This window comes from Rana temporaria, chromosome 12 (genome assembly GCF_905171775.1).
Source record: "Rana temporaria chromosome 12, aRanTem1.1, whole genome shotgun sequence".
Taxonomy (NCBI): Eukaryota; Metazoa; Chordata; class Amphibia; order Anura; family Ranidae; genus Rana; species Rana temporaria.
The window spans coordinates 126,070,939-126,097,624 of NC_053500.1; the positions used below are offsets into that span (position 1 = coordinate 126,070,939).

Below are 26,686 nucleotides of genomic sequence, written 5' to 3' on the forward strand. Positions count from 1 at the left end.
ATAAAAAAAAAAATGTTCCTAGTCTTCCCTGCTCTATGCCAAAAATATTTGTCTGGAGTTGGGCTTTAACATTTGAGAAAAGCAATCACTGCATGAATGTTTATCCAGAAACAGAATTTAAAACATGTCTAAAATGCACTTACTTTTGACTGGTGACAGCAACGGGTCCATGACACTCGAAACTATAGTAACCATCGCTTCTTTTTGTAACGCTTATGTTAAGACTATTGTAGCCTTTACAAGTTGGACTGTCAGAGAAAAAAAGAATTATCTATTCAATAAACACTGAAATCTCGCTAAAGTTCAGAAGGAGCACACAGTTTACATTAAAGTGGATCATAAGGGCCCTTTCACACGGATCTGTGATGCATCCCTTTAAATCCTATGGAACTCTTCACACCAGTCAGTTGCATTTTTAAACATCCTGCTTGCTGCATGTTTGGTGCGGTTAAAAATAAACACATTGAAATGAATGGAATCTGTGGCAAAAATGCATCAAAAAGCAATGCACCTGTGGGAAGTGTGCAACTTCTCAATCACATGACAAGAGAAATGATTCCAGTCCTAATCAATAGACATGTGCGATTCGTTTCGTACGAATCAAAATACATTTCCGAAAATTCAAACATTGGGAAGCATCCGAAATACGAATTTATACACTTCCGAATTTTACGAAATTTCATTGACGAATTTCGGCTCCGAATTCGAGAAAGGTATTTTTTGCTTTTTAAATTCATCATAACGAATATTCATAACAGTTAGGAAAAGTTAACGAAACTAACGAAAATTCGTATTTAATCCAAATTGAATTTCGGACACAAATTACAAAATATGAACGGTCCGGGCTACAATACCTTTCTCAATATGACTTCCTCCTGGGGCTGTACCCCTGCTGTGCTCATTATGAGGGGCTCCCACCAAAGGGCAGCACAGTTGTGTAGTGGTTAGCACTTTCACCTAGCAGCAAAAGGGTCGCTGGTTCGAATCCCGACCACGGCACTATCTGCCTGGAGTTTGCATGTTCTCCCTGTGTCTGCCTGGGTTTCCTCCAGGTACTCCAGTTTCCTCCTACTCTCCAAAGACATGCTGGTAGGTTAATTAGATCCTGTCCAAATTGGCCCAGTATATATGTGTGTACGGCTGTGTGTCCCAAGCGTGTCAAGATCCTACGAGGTAAGTGACTGCACCAGCCAGGAAGACACTGGCTGCAAAAAGCGCCTAGAGGCTATTCAGTTTGCATGTGTAGCGCTATATAAGTCACTCATTCATTCATCCCTGTACTGTGCTGACTTCCTCCTGGAGCTGTGCCCCTGCTGTGCTCATTATGAGGGGCTCCCACCATCCTTGTGCTGTGCTCATTATGAGGGGCTCCCACCATCCCTGTGCTGTGCTCATTATGAGGGTCTCCCACCATCCTTGTGCTGTGCTCATTATGAGGGGCTCCCACCATCACTGTGCTGTGCTCATTATGAGGGGCTCCCACCATCCCTGTGCTTTGCTCATTATGAGGGGCTCCCACCATCCCTGTACTGTGCTGACTTCCTCCTGGAGCTGTGCCCCTGCTGTGCTCATTATGAGGGTCTCCCACCATCCTTGTGCTGTGCTCATTATGAGGGGCTTCCACCATCCCTGTGCTGTGCTCATTATGAGGGGCTCCCACCATCCCTGTGCTGTGCTCATTATGAGGGGCTCCCACCATCCCTGTGCTGTGCTCATTATGAGGGGCTCCCACCATCCCTGTGCTTCGCTCATTATGAGGGGCTCCCACCATCCCTGTGCTGTGCTGACTTCCTCTTGGGACTGTACCCCTGCTGTGCTCATTATGAGGGGCTCCCACCATCCCTGTGCTGACTTCCTCCTGGGGCTGTACCCCTGCTGTGCTCATTATGAAGGGCTCCCACCATCCCTGTTCTGTGCTGAGTTTCTGGGTTTGTTTGTAGCCCGTTGCTGTTTGTATTTTGTAATTCGTGTCCGAAATTCAATTTGGATTGAATATGAATTTTCAACAATTACGAACGTTCGCTATGATGAATTTAAAAAGTAAACCCAGGAAGTCAGCAGTGCTGCTGATGTTGACTTCCTGGGGTTGCTTTTTAAATTCATCATAGCGAACGTTCGTAATTTTACGAAAAGTTAACAAATCTAAAGAAAATTCGTAATACTGTGGGAACTTAAAGGCCAAGTTCACCTTTTTTTTCTCTTCTAAATTCCAGCTCCCCTCTGCACCAATATCGCATTCATGTACTTTTTTTGCAAATATATCAAAGCTTTCTATAAAATCTACATACATGTACCTAAGGGCTCTTTCACACGGGGCGGATCAGTGATGATACGCCCCGTGAACCTCCGCTTGCTCAGCGGGGATCGCTCTGTTAATCCCCGCTGAGCCGGTGGATGACAGGGCGGTTCCCGCACACTGTGCAGGGACCGCCCTGTCGTTTCTCCGCTCTCCCCTATGGGGGGATCGGATGAACATGGATCGTCTGTCCGTGTTCATCCGATCCGCAGACGGATGGAAAAATAGGGTTTCCCTCCGTCTGCAGAATCGGAGGATTGCGGGAACCGGGCGAGATCGGGTTTCAGCGGGTGTTCATCCGCTGACACCCACGATCTCATAGGGACCAATGTATGTCCCTTTTTCATCCTTACTGTCCTCCATCCATAAATCCAAATGTATCTATTGCTTCTGTCTTTTGTCCTTACAGACTGTAGGTCACGACACAGGAAGGAGTTGACCAACAGACCTCATTAGCACACAACCTGCACCATCAACCCTCCCACTCCTAGCTGCACGTTTTTTAAATTAAATGAAATCAGTGATCACTCTTCTCATTAAATACACAATCAGATTGCATAGTGTTCGGCCATCTTTATACAAGTACATTGGAGGGAGTGAACAAAAACACTGTCAGCTGTCATGCCCCGTTCACATCTCTGCATAGCGGGAACTCGCATTCCCACATACATTTTTTAGCGAGGGGGTATGCGTTTTGGAGCATTTTCACTTATCACACATAGGGCAGCCCATCCACCTGAATGGGCTCCCCTACACACAGAAATCGCCCAAAGAAGCTTTAGAACTTTTTTTAGAGCGGAGCTTGGTGCATTTTTACTGCGATTTTTTGGTGCAGCGCATTTCTGAAATGCAAAGAAACACACAGATGTGAATGGAGCCTCTTTGTTCTTGTATTATCGCACCAATTTCAATTTCAGGCCCCATTCACATCTAGTATAGTGGGAGAGAACGTTTTTGTGTCTCGTTTTTCCTGTGACACGCATAGGGCAACCTGCTGATTTAAATGGGCTGTGCCATATGTGGCTTATGGGACATGTTGGCATTTTGTGGGTTGCGTGTTTTTTACTGTGCGTTTTGCAGCATTTGCCATTCGTTTTTCACATGCCAAAATGTGTGTCACTGAAAGCGCAACTAGTAACATTAGGTGTATATAGGTGGCCATACACTGTACAATCAGATTGTACAATCTCCTTTAGATCTGACATGAATTATGTAGTGCAAGGGCCTGCCTGATTAGATACAGAGTGATTGGCTAGATAGGCGTTTCCTCCCATTATATAAATTTGCTAAATCTAAAGGGGATTGTACAATCAGATTGTATAGTGTAAGGCCACCATTATACACCTAAAATTACTAGTTGTGCTTTCAGTGCCATTAACCACTTAAGCCCCGGACCTTTAGGCAGCTAAATGCCCAGGCCAGGTTTTGCGATTCGGCACTGCGTCGCTTTAACAGACAATTGTGCGGTCGTGCGACGAGGCTCCCAAACAAAATTGGCGTAATTTTTTCCCCAAAAATAGAGCGACAATTTTGAAAAAAAATCAATATTTTTTACTTTTTGCTATAATAAATATCCCCCAAAAACATATCTAAAAAACATTTTTTCCCTCAGTTTAGGCCGATACGTATTCTTCTACCTATTTTTGGTAAAAAAAAATCGCAATAATCGTTTATCGATTGGTTTGCGCAAAATTTATAGCGTTTACGAAATAGGGGATAGTTTTATTGCATTTTTATTAATTTTTTTTTTTTTTACTACTAATGGCGGCGATCAGCGATTTTTTTCGTGACTGCGACATTATGGCGGACACTTCGGACAATTTTTACACATTTTTGGGACCATTGTCATTTTCACAGCAAAAAATGCATTGTTTATTGTGGAAATGACAGTTGCAGTTTGGGAGTTAACCACAGGTGGCGCTTTAAGAGTTAGTGTACACCTAGTGTGTATTTACAACTGTAGGGGGGTGTGGCTGTAGGACTGACGTCATCGATTGTGTCTCCCCTATAAAGGGGATGACACAATCGATACGCCGCCACAGTGAAACACGGGGAAGCCGTGTTTACATACGGCTCTCCCCGTTCTTCAGCTCCGGGGAGCGATCGCGACGGAGCGGCTATAAACGAATAGCCGCGCCGTCGTCCCGGATCGCTCCCCAAGGGAACCCGACCACCGCATGTAGCGCGGGGGGGTCCCGATCGGACCCCCGAACCGCGGAAAGGCAAGGACGTACATGTACGCCCATTTGCCTGTACATGCCATTCTGTGGACGTACATTTACATGCGGCGGTCAGGAAGTGGTTAATTGGTAACGGCACACCAAACACAGAAGAAAACACACATTTTGCCATGTGAAAAAACAAATGGCAAATGCTGCAAAACGCACAGTAAAAAACACGCAACCCACAAAACGCCAACATGTCCCATAAGCCACATATAGCACAGCCCATTTAAATCCACAGGTTGCCCTATGCGTGTCACAGGAAAAACGAGACACAAAACGTGCGCTCCCACTATACTAGATGTGAATGGGTCCTGAAAGTGAAATTGGTGCCATAACACAAGAACAAAGAGGCTCCATTCACATCTGTGCATTTCAGAAATGCGCTGCACCAAAAATCGCAGTAAAAAAAGCACCAAACTCCGCTCTAAAAAAAAAAGTTGTTCTAAAGCTTCTTTGGGGCGATTGCTGTGTGTAGGGGTGGATGGGCTGCCCTATGTGTGATGAGTGAAAATGCTCCAAAACACCTCCCGTATCGCAAAAAAAAAAAAACGCATGTGGGAATGCAGAGATGTTAACGGGGCGTGACAGCTGAGTGTTTCTGTCCATTCCCTCCTATGTACTTGTATAAAGATGGCCATACACTATGCAATCTGATTGTGTATTCAGTGAGAAGGGTGATCACTGATTGATTTCATTTCATTTAAAAAACATGGACCTGGAAGTGGGAGGGTCGATGATGCAGGGTGTGTGTGATAATGAGGTCCGCTGGTCAACTCCTTCCTGTGCCATGACCTACAGTCTGTAAGGACGTATGACAGAAGCAATAGATACGTTTGGAATCATGGATGGAGGACAGTAAGGTGTCTGTAGATTTTATGGAAAGCTTTGATATTTTTGCAAAAAAAGTACATGAATGCGATATTGGTACATAGGGGAGCTGGAATTTAGAAAAAAAAGGTGAACTTAGCCTTTAAAGCAAAACTTCACTCCTCCCCCATCCTCTGCCTGTATTGGAATTTTTTATTTTTTTTGTAGGGAGCAGGAACCGATTTATGACAGGTACCCGCTCCCATTCTCATTCTGCTCACCTAGACAAGTTCAGCTTCTTCTACCCGCCGGCAACCCCCTGGGACACGTCACACATCCCGGGAGACTGCAGGACCACTCAGAAAGCACAGTGCATCTCGCGCATGTGCAGTGGGGAGCTGGCTGTGAACAGTCAAGATGGAGGCACAGGGGGCAAGAAGACCACCGAAGAACTGGCCCGGGTGAAGACAGTGCTGGATCCCTGGGCTGGGAAGTGTCTGTTTGTTAAAAGACATCAGCTACAGTATTTGTAGCAGCTGACTGACATTTCTTTTCTAAAGACTGAAATTCATCTTTAAGAGCAGAAATCCTTCTGAAGTCTCTGCAGAACTATATGGCAGGTTAATTCTCTAGCATACAGTATACCAATTAAACATGAGTTTAAGATGACCGGACACATTAATACTACAAGATGGTGATAACACATATGTTCAAAAAATAAATGAATGATTTTGTTTTCTATGATAACTTACGTTGCTTTAGTATTGCCAGAAATAGCAATTGGTGCAAGAGCACTACCTTCATTCTTGGCAAAAGTGTTTCTCAGTGTTTCTTTACATTCTGTAATAAAAAAAATGTAAAATGGTCAGTATAGAATTTATTTTTCCATTAATAAGTCTAATTACCAGGATAAGTCTACCACGTCCTTTATACATATAATATATATTTAATTGTTCTATTACATTTCTCTCTTCATTTGTCCAATAACATGGTGCTCGTCCTTTTGCAAATTTTAAACCACTGATGTCACCCACCAACCACATTTGGGTTAACAAAGCAAAATGTATTATTTTATGGGTAAAAGTCAAAAATTCCACAATGAAACAATGTTTTTTCAGCCATATACTGTAGAGTCAAACCCTGAAGCTGCCGTAAAGAAAAGGGGAAGATTATGATCCAAATGACTGAAACGAGACTTGGAGAGCAAGGGGGGGGGGGGGGTGAAGTGACAATGGGGAGTGGGTATGTACCCAATTAAGCAAAGAATTAAAGTGTTGCTAAACCCACAACAGTAAAATCAGTCTGTAGATCACAGTTTTATCAAAACAGAAGAAAAGGCGCTGCTCAGCAACCCAGTGCATTAGTATGTAGATGAAGGCGTCACTCCAGCCCCCCCCCCCCCCCCCACTGACATGTTTTGCCCGGCTCACCGAGACAAGCTCACTTTGAAAGTACAGAGACCTCGGCCATCCATGGACACATGTCCAGTGTGTGGGTGTTAAAGCCCAACCTCTCTGCTGTAACTCACATTTGTTAGGTGGGTGGCAAGAGGTTATTGATACAGCTCTGTATTGGTGTTATATTCACATGCTCACAGATTTCCCATATTTAATTTGCGTCAACAGCCTCTTTTGTAGGACCCCCTTCCATACCTGAGCCCCTTAGTAGTAGCTGTATGGGCTGCTATAGTTATGACACAAAAAGTACCCTTTTAATACCTAAGTACATTGATTTTTTTTTTACAAAGTAAAAAAGTAAATAAGTAGGTCTTACTTGCTATCAATGCGGTTTCATTTACTGCAATTTGTCCACTACAAGAATGAGCCAGGAATCCCAGCAACACAAAGGTCCATAGATTCATCTTCAATTGTTGAGCTGAACAGCAGCACTAGACAGAATAATGGAGATAGTAAACAGAACAGTTGGCTGAACAGAAGAACAGGCGAGTGCACAGATTATAGTGGAATTTAAGTTGGGTTGGGAGTTCCAAAACAATGGAGGGAAGATTTCTCTCCAATAGAATATCTGCAGTAATTGAATTTAGTTATGTATTTTTTTTCTTTGGAACTCATTAACACCTGCAATGCTCTTTAACCACTTAAGGACCTGCGCACGCAGATATACGTTCTCTTTTTGAAGAGGAATATCTCGGTAACGCCATCTCTTTGGGCACCGGTCCTTTAAACGATAATGGTGGTCTGCGCGGCGGATTCGCTGAAAGATCACCGTTATCGGCGGCGGGAGAGGGCCCCCCTCCCGCGCCCTCCGCCGCTTACCGGAGCCGTCAGCAGCAGCGGAGGCGATCGGGTCCTGTCCGTGGCTTGTCATGAATACGAGTGAGAGCAAGATGGCCCCCACCCGTCTCCATGACATAGCAGGGCGGAAGCAGCGTCAAAACGTCACTTCCGCCCATACGTCTTAAAGAGACAATTTATTTTTGCCATTTTTTCAAATAACAATTTTTTTTTGTATTGCATTTTAGCCCAGATATGAGATCTGAGGTCTTTTTGACCCCAGATCTCATATTTAAGAGGACCTGTCTTACTTTTTCCTATTATAAGGGATGTTTACATTCCTTGTAATAGGAATAAAAGTGATCCAATTTTTTTTTTTAAACTGTATAAAAATAAATAAAATCAAGTAAAATAAATACGATTTTTTTTTCCTTAAGGTGCCCCGTCCCGATGAGCTCGCACACAGAAGCGAACACATATATAAGTCCCACCCACATATAAAAATGGTGTTAAAACCACACATGTGAGGTATCGCCACGATCGTTAGAGCGAGAGCAATAATTCTAGCCCTCCTCTGTAACTCGAAACATGCAACCTGTAGAATTTTTTAAATGTGGCCTATGCAGATTTTTAAGGGTAAAAGTTTGACGCCATTCCACGAGCAGGCGCAATTTTGAAGCATGACATGTTGGGTATCAATTTACTTGGCGTAACATTATCTTTCACAATATAAAACAAATTGGACTAACTTTACTGTTGTCTTATTTTTTATTCAAAAAAGTGTTTTTTTTCCCCCCAAAAAAAAGCACACTTGTAAGACCGCTGCGCAAATACGGTGTGACAAAAAGTATTGCAATGACCACCATTTTATTCTCTAGGTAGGGTGTTAGAACCCCCAAACATTATACATTTTTTTCTAAGTAATTTTCTAGCAAAAAAAAATAGTTTTTAATGTGTAAACACCGATTCTTAAAAACAGGCAAGGTCCTTAAGTGGTTAAAGAGCAATCCTCAGTGGATCACTTTTCAGAGTGCTGGGTAGGCATGGATGGCAGACATTCAGGATGTAATACTGCCGTCTCCTGAATGTCTGTTTCAGGGGTCAAGTCCTGGGGAAAAAAGTGTGGGAACTCCCACCCAAGATCCACCCCCCCCCCCCAAAAAAAAATAAAAAATGATACGCTCATATGCATAATTACTAACTCGATTCACTGTACCTTAGTAATCCTTTACGCAAGTTATCGCGGGATTTAGAAAGAACTATAAGCAAGTTCTTTCTAAATCCCGAGATAACTTGCGGCAGACCTCCACAATGTCTCCTGGGAACAATGACAAAAGCTCCCAGGAGACATTGCGGCATAGAGGAAGTGACGGAATACCCGCACACTACCCGATGAATCCACATATAGGAAGCGGCCAGTAACATAAAGTATTACTAAGGTTAGCCTGCCCCTGACAGTGACTCGAGCTGGGCATCGCCGCTTAGTGAAGGATTGGCTCTAGTCCTGCAAAGGGAACTGCGTTCCTGCTGTGAAAAAAGTGCAGGGACTCCGTTCCCATGCGTTCCCGCAGGACTTGAGCCCTGGTCTGTTTGCTTTTCTTAGACAGACCAATTTTCAGAGGGTGTTTTATAGGCAGTGAGGAGGCGATATGTCACCTCCTTGCTGCATGTTTTAATCCACTGACTATATCTCCCTCTGATTATAACAAAGTCCTTCTGTCCCTCCTTCCTCCTCATTTGTCCCTCATTTTGGGCTGATCTATATAGTTGTATATAAAAATGCACTTTTTATCTTTCAATATTTTTTCGCAGTGCAAAGCTATTCATTCAATTTTTAAATTGCTGCATTTGTAAATTTCAAAAGTTAGTATAAAGGACTAGTAGTGCTAAAAAAAAAAGCACTTGTGTGTTTAACTAATCTTTTGTACTTGTTGCTATAACAACCATGCCCAATTTTTTTTTTTTTTTTAAAGCAAATTTTTTCTCAGTTTAGGCTGAGTTTTAGGCATCTACAAAATAGGGGATAGATTTATATTATAATTTTTTTTACTAGTAATGGCGGCGATCTGCGATTTTTATTGGGACTGCAACATTATGGCAGACACATCAGACACTTTTGACACATTTTTGGGACCATTGGCATTCATACAGTGATCAGTGCTATAAAAATGCACTGATTATTGTAAAAATGTCACTGGCAGGGAAGGGGTTAACACTAAAGGGCGATCAAGGGGTTAATTGTGTTCTCTTGTGTGTTTCTAGCTGTAGGGGGATGGGATTGACCTAGAGGAAATTACAGATCGTGGTTCCTAGCTATTAGGAACTCACGATTTGTCATTCCTCAGAGAACAGAACAGGGATTTGTGTGTTTACAGGGGGGCTGTATCGGGGGGGGGGGGGCTGAGGAGGAGAGGGGAGGTGAGGGAAGGTTTGGGGGTCTGAGGAGGAGAGGGGAGGTGAGGGAAGGTCTGGGGGTCTGAGAAAGAGAGGGGAGGTGGGGAAGGTCTGGGAGTACGAGGAAGAGAGGGGAGGTGGGGGGGACTGAACAGAAGAGGGGAGGTGAGGGAAGGTCTTGGGGTCTGAGGAGGAGAGGGGAGGTGAGGGAAGGTCTGGGGGTCTGAGGAAGAGAGGGGAGGTGAGGGGAGGTCTGGGGGTACGAGGAAGAGAGGGGAGGCGGGGGTGTCTGAACAGAAGAGGGGAGGTGAGGGAAGGTCTTGGGGTCTGAAGAGAAGAGGTGAGGGAAGGTCTGAGGAAGAGAGGGGAGGTGGGGGGTCTGAAGAGGGGAGGTGAGGGAAGGTCTAAAGAGGAGAGGGGAGGGGAGGGAAGCTCTGGGGGTCTGAGAAAGAGAGGGGAGGTGGGGGGTCTGAATTGGAGAAGGGAGGTCTGAGGAGGAGAGGAAAGGCCTTGGAAGGGATCTGTGGTGGAGGGGGAGATCTGGGAGGGCTCTGAGAAGGAGAGGGGAGGTGTGGGGGGTCTGAGGGAGAAAGGAGAGATGGGTCTGGGAAAGAGAGGGGATGTATGGGGGTCTAAAGAAGAGAAGCGATATCTGGGGAGAAATGAGAGATGGGTGAATTGAGATGTAGGGGGATTGAGAAGGAGAAGGAAGGTGTGGAGGGTCTAAGGAAGAAAGGAGAGGTGGGTTTGGGGGGGGGGGCTCTGAGGAGAAGATGGGAGGGGTCTAAGGAAGAGAGGGGAGGTGGGGGGTCTTAAGAGGAGAAGTGAGGTCTGGGAGGGTGGCCGGGGGGGGGGGAAAGGGAAGGTCTTTAGGCTCTGTGGTGGAGTGGGAGATCTGGGAGGGGTCTGAGGAGGAGAGGGAAGGTGTGAGGTTTCTGATGAAGAAAGGGAAGGTGTGGGAGGGTCTAAGGAAGAAAGGAGAGGTGGGTTTGGGGGGGGCTCTGAGGAGAAGATGGGAGGGGTCTAAGGAAGAGAGGGGAGGTGGGGGGTCTTAAGAGGAGAAGTGAGGTCTGGGAGGGTGGCAGGGGGGGGGGGGAAAGGGAAGGTCTTTAGGCTCTGTGGTGGAGTGGGAGATCTGGGAGGGGTCTGAGGAGGAGAGGGAAGGTGTGAGGTTTCTGATGAAGAAAGGGGAGGTGTGGGAGGGTCTGAGGAGGCAAGGGGGTCTAGGGGGACCGCAGAGGGGAGGTCTAGGGGGTTTGAGTAGGAAAAGGAAGGTCTAGGGCTGAATTTTCCACACCTTTCCCCTTATACTTACAGATAACACACAGGCGGCTTCTTCTTACCCCCTCCAGTCATTTGATATGTCATATGACATGGAGAAAGAGGAAGAAGAGTAGCCTCCCTCACTCCACAGCAGCACCGCCTTGAGGTCAGTTTTAGTCTAAGTGCCAGCACTCTATCTCCTACTACAGGCTGGAGGGAAGAAAAAAGATGAATCCTCTCTTCTGACAGGAATGGATCACGAGTGGCTACATCATCAGCACCTCTTTCCCCCCTCAACATGGCACCTGGAGCAAGTGCCCACTCAGCCCCCACCCTTGTCCCAGCACTGAATGTAATGGTCTATATGTCTAGCATTCTACTAAAATAAAATGGTGTTGTTTTGACATTTTAATTACTGCAAAATGTTAAGCAATGCTATAAAATCTATAATATACATTCAGTTATCTTATTCATGCCATATTACCTAGTTGCTGTCTGTGCTGTTAAGAGTCTTACCTGAATTGTCAAACAAAGAAGGCTGACTTTCTGGTAAACTGGAACTGATGAAGTGGCATGGGGTATCTCTTCTTTTTATATGTTCAAAATCCAATAGAATTAAGGGAATGTCCTTGATTGACTTGGAAACACCCACCTGTGCTGTTGTCCAAATCAAATATTTTTTGGCAAAGGTCGCAAAACGTCACAAGCTGCTTCCTTGTCATCTGTAAACTCATCCTTTACCAACATCCTTCTATCAGAGCCAATAAGCACATACCATTGTATTAGGGATCTAGTACATTTACAACATTTAAAAAATCTATTTATTGAAATAAATATTTTTTAATTAATGTATATCTCTGTGCATTAATTGTTGTCTTGGATTTCATTAAACTACAGAAGTGGCTTATAGACTCTGGGGATAAGAAAATTAAAAAGTCATATTTCTTGTATATACACAATCACACTGAATGCAATATAAAAGACAGTGAGCAGGGGGACAATGGCAAACTGTTTAGTGGTATTAAACCCAAAATAAAAAAAAATGTAATATATTGGAGCTTACCAATCATTAGATATGGTGGTTACATTCGTTTTCTTGTGTTGGGTTATTTCCTTATGTTTTCACCTCTTGATCTAGCCAGTAACACACCTCCTGTATAAGAATGCCCCAATTCTGGATGAGCACAGGGGGCACATTTGGACAGTAGCTTTGTCATTCTGGGGGGAGGGGAGTGTTAGATGAACTTGCAGCTTTAAATACACTAACAAGCTGTAGCTAAACAAGAGCTAACATGTTATAAGCAGTTAAAGAAAAAAATTTTTTTTTCCCCTTTGGGATAAAGGTTTTACATAGATAACTAAATGCTGACAATTATAAGCATGGTAAGTGGTTTGTCTCTTCCCCGTAACTGATGCATTTGCAGGAGAGCTTATTCTTTTGAAATACAACAGATTTACTGTCTGGATTGCCAATGTGCATGGCTGTTTACCGAGTGATCCGCAGTGATCCAGTCATAGCCGATCACAGATGGTGCTTCCCCTTTGTACTCGGCACATGCCCACGAGAGCGCGCTGTGTGTGCATGTTGGTGGTGGCATGTTCCTGGGAACACTGCTTGTCACCAACACTAGTAAACAGCAATTGGCCGGTGGCTTTTACCACATGATTGGCTGTAAACTATTCACCCACCACCCATCAGTGACCATCGCCAGTGACCGTGGCCTGTCGCCAGCCACCTATCAGTGACCATCGCCAGTGACCCATCAGTGACCAACACCAGTTACCCGCCACACATCCGTGACCGTCACCCATCAGTGACCAACGCCAGTCACCCGTCAGTGACACCAGTCACACCGTCATTGCCTATCAGTAAACATTACCTGCCACCCATCGCACAGCCCATCAGTGAACATCACCAGCCACCCATCGCACAGCCCATCAGTGAACATCTCCAGCCACCCATTACACAGCCCATCAGTGAACATCACCAGCCACCAATCGCGCAGCCCATCAGTGAACTTCACCAGCCACCTATCGCACAGCCCATCAGTGACCGTCACTTGCCACTTATCTGTCACCTATCACACAGCCCATCAGTGACCGTCACTTGCTACCTGTCGCACAGCCATCAGCTGTCAAAAAAAGTATATAGCAGTGAGGAGACATGACCGATGAGAGCAGTGGGGAGTTCTCATTAGATTCAAATACTAATTCTGAATCAAGTTCAGCATTTGAACCAATTGATAGCAGTGGATCGGCACATGAAATGGAGGGAAAATGGGTTCGGCTCTGGAAACCCGGCAGCCGCCAGCAACCAGGATCAAATTCCCAGGCCCAGTACCATTGCTGCCGCCAGTGATAGGCCCAGAGAAGAAATTCCCAGGCGCTTTGCCAGCGCTGCCGCAAGCGATAAGCCCTGGGAACAAATGCCCAGTACCAGCGCTGCCGCCAGCAATAGGCCCTGGGAACAAATGACCAGACCCAGTACCAGTGCTGCTGCCAGCGCTGCAGTATCATGCCCAAGTACCAGCACTTCAAAACCCAAAACTACCAGCACTGGAGTGTCACGTCCCCCAAGAGCCAGAGTCACTACATACCTCCCAGATGGTTTTTCCAACCCAACCTGGCTGCCTTCCGACTCGGAAACAGCAAGTAGTCCCCCTTTCACCGCACAGCCAGGTGTGCAGGCCAATACCCCAAATTTCTCCAAAATGCATTGCTTTTATCTATCTTTGTCCAACAATTTGCTGCAATTTATCGTGGACCAGACCAATTTATATGCCCAGCAATATATTGGCAACAACCCCAAATCATCATATGCCTGTCTGTTTGAGTGGAGAGATTTGATGTTGATATTGGGTGTATGGTGGTGGGTAGTATGTGCATGGAGAGGAGTATGGGGTGTACGGTGGTGGGTAGTATGTGCACGGAGAGGAGTATGGGGTGTACGTCAGTGGGTAGTATGTGCAGGGAGAGGATTATGGGGTGTACAGCGGTGGGCAGTATATGCAGGGAGTGGAGTATTGGGTGAATGGTGGTGGGTAGTATGTGCAGAGAGATGAGTATTGGGTGTATGGTGGTGGGTAGTATGTGCAGGGACAGGATTATGTGGTGTACGGTGGTAAGTAGTATGTGCAGGGAGAGGAGCATAGGGTTTATGGTGGTGGGTAGTATGTGCAGCGAGAGGACTATGGGGTGTATGGCGGTGGGTAGTATGTGCAGGGAGAGGAGTATGGGGTGTATGGCGGTGGGTAGTATGTGCAGGGAGAGGAGTATGGGGTGTACGGTGGTGGGTAAAATGTGCAGAGAGAGGAGTATGGGGTTTATGGCGGTGGGTAGTATGTGCAGGGAGAGGAGTATGGGGTGTATGTGCAGGGAGAGGAGTATGGGGTGTACAGGGGTGGGTAGTATGTGCAGGAGAGGAGTGCAGAGTGTAAAGAGGTGAGTAGTATGTGCAGGATGGTGTCAGTAGTACGTTATTATTATTATTATTTTTTTACAGTTACATTTTTTAGTATTTAGCTATTCATTTTTTCAAAATGCTTTTTGCCATTTAGTTTTTTTGTCAATTTAGAGCACTTGCACTGAGCACTCTTATTTTCACCCCTAATGATGCCACAAAATATGCAGTGAAATATGTTGGGTTTTTGGAGGTTTTTTTGCACTCATTTTTGCACAACATTCTACTGGGGAGTTACCCTGATCTATAAACGAAGATTAAAATAAAGCTCTATGGGCCAGATCCACAAAAACCTGGCGTAACTTAAAAAATCCCATTTAAGTTACACTGCCTTAAAATTTCTACCTAAGTGCCCGATCCACAAAGCACTTACCTAGAAATTTCAGGCCGTGTAACTAAAATTCCGCCGGCGCAAGGCGTTCCTATTCAAATGGGGCGAGTCCCATTTAAATGAGGCGCGCTCCCGCGCCGGCCGTACTGCGCATGCGCGAAGTTACGTTACGCCGAGTTTTGTGGATCGCTCCGGCTTAAAAAAGTTGCGTCGGGAAAAAAAAAAAAAATTGACAGCGTCGCTCGGCATGCATTCCTGAGGGAGAACTCCATGGGAGGAGCATACCAGGCCCTTAGGTCTGGTATGGGTTGTAAGGAGACCCCCCTACGCCGAAAAATCGACGTAGGGGTCCCCCTACAATCCATACCAGACCCGTATCCAAAGCACGCTACCCGGCCGGTCAGGAATGGGAGTGGGGACGAGCGAGCGCCCCCCCCCCCTCCTGAGCCGTGCCAGGCCGCATGCCCTCAACATGGGGGGGTTGGGTGCTCTGGGGCAGGGGGGCGCACTGCGGGCCCCCCCACCCCAGAGCACCCTGTCCCCATGTTGATGAGGACAGGACCTCTTCCCGACAACCCTTGCCGTTGGTTGTCGGGGTCTGCGGGCGGGGGCTTATCGGAATCTGGGAGTCCCCTCAAATAAGGGGGCCCCCAGATACCGGCCCCCCACCCTAAGTGAATGGATATGGGGTACATCTTACCCCTACCCATTCACCTGGAGGCAAAAAGTAAAAGTTAGTAAACACACAACACAAGGGTTTTTAAAATAATTTATTATTCTGCTCCGGAGGCCCCCCCTGTCTTCTTTATTAGCTCTATTACCAGGGGGGGCTTCTTCTTCCACTCTCCGGGGGTCTTCTTCCACTCTCCGGGGGGGGTTTCTTCTTCCGCTCTCCGGGGGGGTCTTCTCCGCTCTCCGGGGGTCTTCTTCTATCTTCGCCGCTCTCCGCTGTTGACTCGGCGAACCCCGGTTCTTCTGCAGATGTCCGGTGCCTTCTTCTTCAGCGCTGGCTGCCTGCTATCTTTGTGTGTTAGCTCAATTAGTAACAGGCAGCCAGCGCGGTCTTCTGTGACGTCATCTTCTTCTCTTCTGTTCTTCTCCCCTCTTCCGATGTTGCCTCGTCGCCTCTTGTCGCTGTAATGATGGAAGCGCGCCTTGCATCCCATTTATATAGGCATCACCGTCCCATCATGCTCCGGTAGGTACCCACGTGGTGGGTGCACGTGGGTAGGCACCCACCACGTGGGTACCTGCCGGAGCATGATGGGACGGTGATGCCTATATAAATGGGATGCAAGGCGCGCTTCCATCATTACAGCGACAAGAGGCGACGAGGCAACATCGGAAGAGGGGAGAAGAAGAAGATGACGTCACAGAAGACCGCGCTGGCTGCCTGCTCGTAATTGAGCTAACACACAAAGATAGCAGGCAGCCAGCGCTGAAGGAGAAGGCACCGGACAGCTGCAGAAGAACCGGGGTGCGCCGAGTCAACAACGGAGAGCGGCGAAGATAGAGTAAGAACCCCGGAGAGCGGAGAAGCCCCCCCCGGAGAGCGGAAGAAAAAAACCCCCCGGAGAGTGGAAGAAGACCCCCGGAGAGTGGAAGAAGAAGCCCCCCCTGGTAATAGAGCTAATAAAGAAGACAGGGGGGGCCTCCGGAGCAGAATAATAAATTATTTTAAAAACCCTTGTGTTGTGTGTTTACTAACTTTTACTTTTTGCCTACAGGTGAATGGATAGGGGTACGATGTACCCCATATCCATTCACTTAGGGTGGGGGGCCGGTATCTGGGGGCCCCCTTATTTGAGGGGACTCCCAGATTCCTATAAGCCCCCGCCCGGCCCCCAACGGCAAGGGTTGTCGGGAAGAGGTCCTGTCCTCATCAACATGGGGACAGGGTGCTCTGGGGTAGGGGGGCCCGCAGTGCGCCCCCCTGCCCCAGAGCACCCAACCCCCCCATGTTGAGGGCATGCGGCCTGGTACGGCTCAGGAGGGGGGGGGACACTCGCTCGTCCCCACTCCTTTCCTGACCGGCCGGGTAGCGTGCTTTGGATACGGGTCTGGTATGGATTGTAGGGGGACCCCCTACGTCGATTTTTCGGCGTAGGGGGGTCTCCTTACAACCCATACCAGACCTAAGGGCCTGGTATGCTCCTGGGGGGGAACCCATGCCGGTTTTGTTTTTACAAATTGCCTTGGAGTTCTCCCTCGGGAATGCATACCAAATGCCGTCGCTGGAATGGGCTTTTACATGGTGTGACTAGTTTACACTTTGTAACACCAGCCCTATTTTTACACTTGCAAACTAAAACTTACGGCGAAAAAACGAAGCTGGAAAGCTTTGTGGATCGCCTTAAGTGCTAATTTGCATACTAGAAACGGCATTTCGACTCGAAATGCCCCCAGCGGCGGATGCGGTACTGCATCCTAAGATTCGGCAGTGTAATTCAATTACACATGCCGGATCTTCTGCCTAACTTTGGAAAACTGCTTCTGTGGATCAGTTCCAAAGTTAGGACAAGGGATACGATGGAGTAACAGCAGTTACTCCGTCGTATCTCTTTTGTGGATCTGGCCCTATGTTTCTTGGGGGATGAAAGGTTTGGCTACAAATTAGAGAGGAATCCAGACTGGAATTTGGAGCAGTGGTATGTTGGGCTTTAGGGAGGTCAGCCAAACCATTCAGTAGTCACTGACTTCATTTAGAATTAGTCTATGACTGTAGTGAGTCAAGGGAAATCGCAAACAATGGTTATGTCATATACCCTCTGCTACACAAGGTGAGGACAACTGACCTTTTATGGGTATTTTCCACATCCAGCACCCAATTATCGCCTTATATATTGAATAATGTGAAGATTAGATACATGTATATTGGTAGAACTGTCTCCATATGGTCATGGTATATCCCTATACCACATAATGTATATGGAACACCACTACTCTCTACGATGAATAACATGCATATACTCTGAAAGGTGGTGACATGCATATGGGCATACATGCCAGACCCAATATACTTTAGAATCAGTGATTAGCCCTGGGTGCAGTGTAAAGTAAGTATAGGATACAACATTTTTCTTGAATTCTTAGGCCCCGTACACACGGTCGGACAAAACCAATGAGAATGGTCCGACGGACCGTTTTCATCGGTTCACCTCTGAAGTGGCCGTACGGCCTGATGTGTGTACACACCATCAGTTCAAAATCCGATCGGGTCAGTACGCGGTGACGTAAAACACACAACGTGCTGAATAAAACGAAGTTCAATGCTTCCAAGCATGCGTCGACTTGATTCTGAGCATGCGCGGGTTTTGAACCGATGCTTTTCTGTACTAACCATCGGTTTGGTCCGATGGGGCAGCGGTCCATCGGTTCTGGTTTTGAAGCATGTTTTAAAATTTTGGACCGAAGGAAAACAGACCGATAGGATTCATTCTCATCGGACCAAACTGACCGTGTGTACGGGGCATTAGGAGGCCAATGCCACCCCTGTCCCCAAGTGGCAGAGTGCCCTCCAGCCAGAACCTGTGCTGCTTCTTCTCACATTCCAGATTTCTACAGGGACTGATACCTGGTGAGATTCAGGTTATTGCACTGCATTTTTTATTAATACATTTAATAATGAATTAGGCTGGGTTCACCCTACATACCGCCAGTGGCTCACAGCAGGAGTCCGGTGCGTCTCCATTCACCGTTTTAGGCCTGATTTCAGCCCAAATTTTGGGCTGAAATTGAACCTGAAACGGACCAAGATATGCACAGGACTCCTATGCAATTCGCACCGAAGCTGCTGCAGAGATGTGTGAACCGGCTCCATAGAGAGCCAGCCTTTCATAATCTTGCTATGTGAATTGGATCCGGAGAAACCCACATCTAATTCCCAATAATGTGAACTCAGCCTCAGTGATTACATAGCTGCTTTCTTTGGCATCTTTTATATCTGCCTAGAGTTCAAGTTCAAAGAAAATACACATAATAGAAGCATACTGGTGTGCTTAGCAAATATGCTTAGATGTCAGCTGGCTCAGCCTAGGTTCACACTGATACAATGCGGGAACCATCGCCATTACAGAGCTGGTTCCCGCATCACTCCTCTCCTGCAGGCAATTCACACTGCCTTCTGTGATCCGCTGCGGGTGTCATTACATTGTTAGTGACACCCCCAGATCGGTTCACAGATCGCAGTGTGAACTGTTAACTCACACAGGAATTGAATTGCATAGGTGAGAACACCCATGCGATCCGATTCTAGCGCGGGGAAAAACAAGTCCCTGCACTTTTTTTCTGTGCAAATCCAATGCAAGTTCAGCCATACAACTTTATGGCTGAACTCGCCTCTCACAGACATTGCATGTGGTCGGCACTGCAGGTGCAAAATCACATGCGATGTCTGTGATTGCATTGGTGTGAAGCTGGGCTCAAGGACTCCAGCCAGCATAGTGCTATGCCATTTTATGGTTACATGTTAACCACTTTAATACCGGGCACTTAACCCCTTTCCTGCCCAAGCCGATTTTCAGCTTTCAGCGATGTCACTGTTTAAATGACAATTGTGTAGTCATGCTACACTGTACCCAAACAACATTTTTATCATTGGCGGTAAGTTTTCTCCTTCACTGATGGGCACTGATAAGGTGGCACTGACAGGCACAGATAAGGCAGCACCGATGAGGTGGCACTGATGGGTGGCATTGATATGCAGCACTGATGGGCATAGATAGGTGGAACTGATGGGTGGCACTGAATGGCTGCACTGATGGGTACTGATACACGGCACTGATGGACACTGATAGGCATCACTGATGACACTGGCAGGCATTGCTGATGGGCACTGATTGCCATCTCCCTGGTGGTTCAGGATGGCATACCTTTTGGGGTATCTTTGTGGGCATCCCTGGTGGTCTGGCGGCATCCCTGGTGGTCCCTGGTGAGCATCCATGGGAGGGCTGTGCTGATAAACAATTAGCACAAACCCCCCTGTCAGGAGAGCTGCCGATCCGCTCACCTCTACTCATGTCTGTCAGATGCGAGTGAGAAAAAGCCGATCAATGGCTCTTCCTGTTTATATTGTGATCAGCTGTGATTGGACATAGCTGATCATGTGGTAAAGAGCCTCCATCAGAAATCTTTACCGAGATTGGTGTAGCGGTGTGTCAAAACCACCAATCGCTGAGATGCGTGCCCCCACGGGCGCTTATGACGCCCAGTCAGGATAACTGAACCACTTCCCAGACATCATTCTGCTATAGGCTGGCGTGAAGTGGTTAAACAAATTGAGTGAGCCCCCCTCCAAAATCGATACCAGACACTTATCAGAGCATGCAGCAGGGAGGGGATGAGCGAGCACCCCCTCCTCCTGAACCATACCAGGCCATATGCCCTCAATATGAGGGGATGGGTGCTTTGGGGGGCCCTGGTTGGTGGTTATCTGGGTTTTTGGGTAGGAGTCTTTTTGGACTCTGGAAGCCCCCAGATCCTGGCTCCTCTATGTGTATGGGTATAAGGTACCTCTACCCATTCACCCAAAAACACTGTGAAATTAAAAACAAAACAAAAACAAGAGCCTGTTTTTGACAAGTCCTTTATTAAAAAAATAGCTCCAAGCCATCTTCTCCCACCACCGTCTTCTCCCGCCGCCGTCTTCTCCCACTGCCGTCTTCTCCAAATGGCATCTTCTCCTGCTGCCGTCTTCTCGCACTGCCATCTTCTCCTGTTGCCGTCTTCTTCCTTGCCACTGGGTACCCACTCAAAAAAAAGCTGCTCTTCTTCTGTGGCTGTCTTCCTCTGGTGTGTTGATGCCCGCTGCCTTGCATCTCTTATATAGCCATGGGGCATGGCCATCCAATGATGTCACCAGGAGAGCCCGCAGTTTTTTCGCATTTTTGTTTTTTGCAGTCAGCTGATGATTTATCAGTTGTTTAGGACGCACAAGTGGCTTACCAGCCCCCTACTTAGCAACCAGCTATATACAGTGTGTTTAAACTGAAAAAAACGCAAAATGCATGAAAACTGCATGCAAAAACAAATAAAAATAGGGGTTTTAAAAACGCACAGCAAAAAATCAAAATGCACACTATTGTTTCTTACGTCTACTACCAGTATAAAAAAATACACATACAGTATGTGGTATTTATTTTGAGTTTTTATAGGTCATGGCAATTGTAAGAAATATGGCCCAGATTCACTAAGCACTTACGCCGACGTATAACAAGTTACGCCGACGTAAGTGCAAATGTCGTATCTGTGCGCCAGACCCACAAACTAATATGCGCCTAAAAACAGGCTACACCCCGCCAACGTATCTTGCTTGCGCCGGCGTAGAGTGGGCGTACATTTAGGCTGGGAGCATGGTGCCGCTCCCATTGATTAGCCATTCAAACATGCAAATGAGGGAAATACGGCGATTCACGAACGTGCGTGTGCCCGGCGCATGCTACGCAAGATGCGCGTAAGTTGTACGTCCGGCGTAAAGTTATTCCCCATAAAGGAGGTGCAACCCAGCAACAGACATGCTCAGGTCTGCACCAGGGAACACAAGCCGGCGTATTGTGCGTTGGACGTGTGTCTGGCTGGGCGTACGTTATGTTCACAGCGTACGCAGTGATCCGGCGTAGCTTAGGCAGTTTGCCGGCGTGGTTGTGAGCAGGCACATAGGGGTGCGTTCACGTCACGGTGCATGCCCAGTTCGTGATATGTACCTGTCTGTCGCTCGGCCCATCATTTGCATGGGGTCACGCCTCATTTGCATGGGTCACGCCCACTTCCACCTTCGCCGACGTGCGCCTTCGAAACCCATGCCACGCTGGCGCAGCGTTGGGAGCACTGGCTTGCTGAATGCAATGCTTGCCTCTGTACGCTGAGTTGGCGTAGCCTACGGTGGTTACTCTACGGCGGCGTAATGTGGGCCTTGCTCTCTGTGAATCTGGGCCATAAAATGTAATTATTTTTTTCACTATTTTGGGCCGGTTTTCTTAGCCTGAAAAAATCAAGGTATAATTTATCCAGATACAATAAGTTGTGATGATCTTAAATAATACATCTACACCAGCACAAAATTATATAAAAAAAAAAAATAGAAATTGTGACTTGAAAATGCGCAATGAATTTATATGCCAACAAGTGAACCGAAAAATATATATAAAAACACAAAAATATATATCCACATGAAAGAGCTGTACATATTTCAGCTTAAAGCGGAAGTTCACACATAAAGTGAACCTCCGCTTTTTGGATCCCTCCCCCCCTCCGGTGTCACATTTTGGCACCTTTCTGAGACAGGTATTTGCACCACATCCTGTTTCTGACTCCCGCGGAGAATCCAGCCTTGTTACGTCACCCCCCGCTGTCTTTGGGAAACACTGTTCCCGGGAGAGAGCGGGGACCAGTGACGGCATGCCGCGATCCTCGCGCAGTAGGGAATCGGGCAGTGATTCCCTCACCGAGGATGGCGGCAGAAGCAGCTGAGAACCGAGCGATTGCTTAGCCTCGGCTGCTGACATCGCGGGCGCGCTGGACAGGTAAGTGTCCATTTTTTAAAGCGGAACCTCTGCTTTAATTGAGCCAAAATGAAGAAAAATGGATCATGCTCTTTTAAATGTGTAATAAAATAAATTCTTTACATAAGTTTAAGTGATGATATATACAAATTTACTAACACATGTCAAAGTTGCAAAACTGCATTAAAGGATAAGTTAATCTTTTAGAAAAAAATAATACATACACATTTTTTTGTAGGTAAAAAAAATATGAATTCGTTTTTTGTTTTCTTAGGAACCTGCAGTGTCAGGCTTCTGCAGACTGTTAAAATAGCTGCCTTCCCATACCTCCCATATGGGCAGGCGGTTACTGAAGTCCAGGAAGATCAATGAACTAGGAGAGCGCTCACCAGTGCCTTTGCAGTTCATTACGAACTACAAGCCATTAATTCACAGGAATGATGCGGTCATGTGGTGGAGGCCTGCACAGCTGCACGGTTTTAATATTGTGACAGCAGGTGCAGGGAGAGGGTCCTGCGCCCACTGTCACAACAGGAGCTGGGAGGGGGAGGGGTGAGTAGATGCTTTAGTAATATGTTAAATATTACACACTGAATATAGGTGTAACATATTACTAAAAGTGGACTTATCCTCTTATACTTTAAGATTTGTTTTACCTTCAGGCATTAAGGGGTTAAAGAGAACCTGGGAGTCTATAAATGTGTTTTTTTTTAATAAAATGTAAATTTCCACAGTTTGTTGATTACAGGACTAAAGTATGGAAAGTCCCTATTAAGCCAATAGGGCTAAGATAGGATGACACAGAGGCCCTGTACACACGACCGGTTCATCCGATGAGAATGGTCCGACGAACCGTTTTCATCGGTCCACCGCTGAAGTGGCCTGATGGTCTGATATGAATACAAACCAAAAGTTCAAAAACCGATCAGGTCAGAACGCGGTCACGTAAAACACACGACGTGCTGAAAAAAATGAAGTTCAATGCTTCCAAGCATGCGTCGACTTGATTCTGAGCATGCGCGGGTTTTGAACCGATGCTTTTGTGTATTAACCATCGGTTTGGCCCGATCGGTCAGCGGTCCATCGGTTCGATTTTAAAGCAAGTTTTAAAATTTTGGTCCGAAGGACAAAAGACCGATGGGCCGTACACACGGTCGGTTTGGACCGATGAAACTGAACCTCGGTCCATTCTCATCGGTTTTGACCGGTCGTGTGTACGCGGCCTTATAGGGACTAAACATGCATCTACAATTTTGCTGTGATAAAAGAAATTAATATATGAGCCAGGATATGTATGCACCATTAACCACTTGGTGTCCGCACTATAGCCCAATGACAGCTACAGTGCGGACCTGAATTGCCGCGAGGCCGTCAATAGATGTCCTCCCATTCGCACGCTCCCCTGCAGGGTGTGCGCTGTGATCACCGAGTCACTGAGACTCGGGTGATCACAGATCCGAGTAAGGGGCCGATCCCAGCCCTTACCACGTGATCAGCTGTCAGCCAATGACAACTGATCACGTGATGTAAACAAAACCTTGATAATCGTTTTCTTTTTATATTCACGCTGACAGCGTGAGAGGGAAAAAAAGCCGATCACCGGCTCTTGTGCAAGGGACATCAGTACCTAAGAGGAAGAGGCACATCTGCCTCATCTGTGCCCACCATTACCGCCTACCAGTGCCCACCAGTGCAAAAAAGTGCCACCTATCAATGCCCACGAGTGCCACCTATCAATGCTCACCAGTGGTGTCAATCCGTGCTTTATCAGTGCCACCAACCAGTGCCGATCAGTGCCCATCATTGCCACCCATCAGTGCCACCTCTCAGTGTCACCTATTAGTGCCCACCAGTGCCGCCTATCCGTGCCCACCAGTGCCGCCTATCAGTGCCCATCAGTGCAGCCCATCTGTGCCCATGAGCGTACATCAATGAAGGACAAAAATGACCTGTTTGCAACATTTTATAAGAAAATATAAACAGCTTTTTTATTCTGTCTTTTAATTGTTTTCTAACAAAAAATAAAAACCGCAGAAGTGATCAAATACCAATAAAAGAAAGCTCTATTTGTGGGAAAAATTAATAAAAATGTCATTTGGGTACAGTGTTGTATGACCGCGCAATTGTCATTCAAAGAGTGAGAGCGCTGAAAGCTGAAAATTGGTCTGGGCAGGAGGGGGGTTGAGTGCCCAGTAAGCAAGTGGTTATAATGAATTTCGTGTAAAAATGGAACCCTGATAATGAAAAAGACTATAGATGGGGTTAATTTAGGCTCAGAGAACTTGCATGGCCACGTGCAGTTAGAAGTTCCAATTAAAAGTGCTAATATTTACTTTCAACTGAATGTTTGACTTGACATTAGAACTATTCCAGAAGCACTCCCTGTCCTTTTAATTAAATCTGACAGAGAAGAAACATTCATATTTAACTTGGACTAAAGCAATACCAGGATGTTATGTGATTAATTGTGCTCTGTTGTCGTCATTTCTTATATTTGTATTGAAAAATTAAGATGAGTTCATTATTTAAGTTTCTACTTCTTATTAGAACAAAACAATTGCAATATTGGTAGCGTTCTATAACAACTTGACTCTTTTTTTATTCTCTTATTTAAAATGTCTTAGAATATATAAAACAAGCTTTACATACTATAACAAAAATCCAGGAATAAACAGGAAGACATATATTCACACAGCAGCGGCACGACTTTGGAGGCGACTCTGCAAGACGTCCTGAGGACGACTTCAGAGGCGATTTGCAAAACGACTTCTGTATAGAGGTCAATGCAGGTCGCCCCGAGCCGCCCCCGAAGTCGTACAGGAACCTTTTTCTAAGTCGAAGCGACTTGCGCCACTCCTATTAGAACAGTTCCATTGCATTGAATGGGACGCGACACATCAGGCGGCTGAGCCGCCTGTCGTGTCGCCCCAGTGTGAACCGGGTCTTAATACTATATATATATATAATTCTTCATATATGTATAAATCCTCAAACTCTTCCCTTCACCTAGACATCACACAACCTCACTTTCCCCACCATTGTGCCTCACTCACTTACTCTAAATTGAAAGGAAAACAAATTAGTGATGCACAGGAAACATCAAGCACTATATATATGCAAAATAACCATCACCCACAATGCACTCCTTCCACAGACCTCCAATATTAAGACTCCCCCTCTACTCGCAAGAATGTCCATTCTTTATCAGAGCAAGATTCACCCTTATCAACCCCCATCCATTAAAATCCTAATTTATATTATTTCTCCCACCTCCCAAAAACATTCACTCCATCACCTAAGCCTAAAAGTCATAACAAAAAACTCCCACCTCCCTCCATTCCTACAATTTACATATTGCACCCATTCATTCCCATAACAACATTATCACAAACTACAACTACATCACCAACTTCATCTGCAGATATCACTGAATCATCCTCTCGGCTCCTTCCAAGAGGTCTTGTTCTCTAGCTCCCTTGTTATCTTCTCCCATGCTCCCCTCCTGGACTTATCCAGAACCTCTCCCATCCCTTGGAGCTTCCTACCCCAGTATGTCCTGTGAGCTCCCACCCTGTCTGCCTTTAGATGATCCTTGAAAACTCATTTAGGCCCCTTTCACATGTGCGGACTGTATGTCCCGCATTTTCATCCATTCGTTTGCGGATGAAAAAGGGACATACATTGGTCCCTATGTGATTGCGGGTGTCAGCGGATGAACATCCGCCTCCGCAAAGATCTGATTTTGCGGACGGAAGAAAACACAATTTTTTCTTCCGTCTGCTGAGCGGATCCCATAGGGGAGAGCGGAGAAAAGACAGGGCAGTCCCTGCACAGTGTGCGGGGACCGCCCTGTCAGCCGACGGCTCAGCGGGGATTTAGGGAGCGATCCCCGCTGAGCTTACGGACACACGGAGGCGGATCATTACTGATCCGCCCCGTGTGAAAGGGCCCTTATTCACCTTCACCTAGGAAATGTACTTGAGTTACTTCCATCAGATCATCCCCTGTACATCAACTTTTGTACCACCCCTTCCTTTAGACTGTCAGCACCATGAGCAGGGCCCTCCTATTCCTTCTGTATTGAACTGTTTTGTAATTGTTCTGTCCCTCTTTATATTGTAAATATGCTGCATAAACTATATACATTGTGCATAAAAATAATAATCATACTGTTATC

The 26,686-nt window shown here is 46.3% G+C and overlaps 1 protein-coding gene across 1 annotated transcript in view; it reads right to left on the minus strand.

Moving 5' to 3' along the window:
• The window catches only part of LOC120918793, a 29,519-nt gene extending 17,677 nt beyond the window's left edge, over positions 1-11,842 (minus strand). The window contains exons 1-4 of the mRNA XM_040330589.1: positions 11,736-11,842; positions 7,102-7,216; positions 6,081-6,168; positions 144-248 (exon numbers count right to left, since the gene is read on the minus strand). Coding sequence (XP_040186523.1) covers positions 144-248; positions 6,081-6,168; positions 7,102-7,189 — 281 coding nt within the window. The 5' untranslated portion in view covers positions 7,190-7,216; positions 11,736-11,842. The remainder of the gene's footprint in view (positions 1-143; positions 249-6,080; positions 6,169-7,101; positions 7,217-11,735) is intronic.
• Between the last annotated feature and the right edge of the window lie 14,844 nt (positions 11,843-26,686).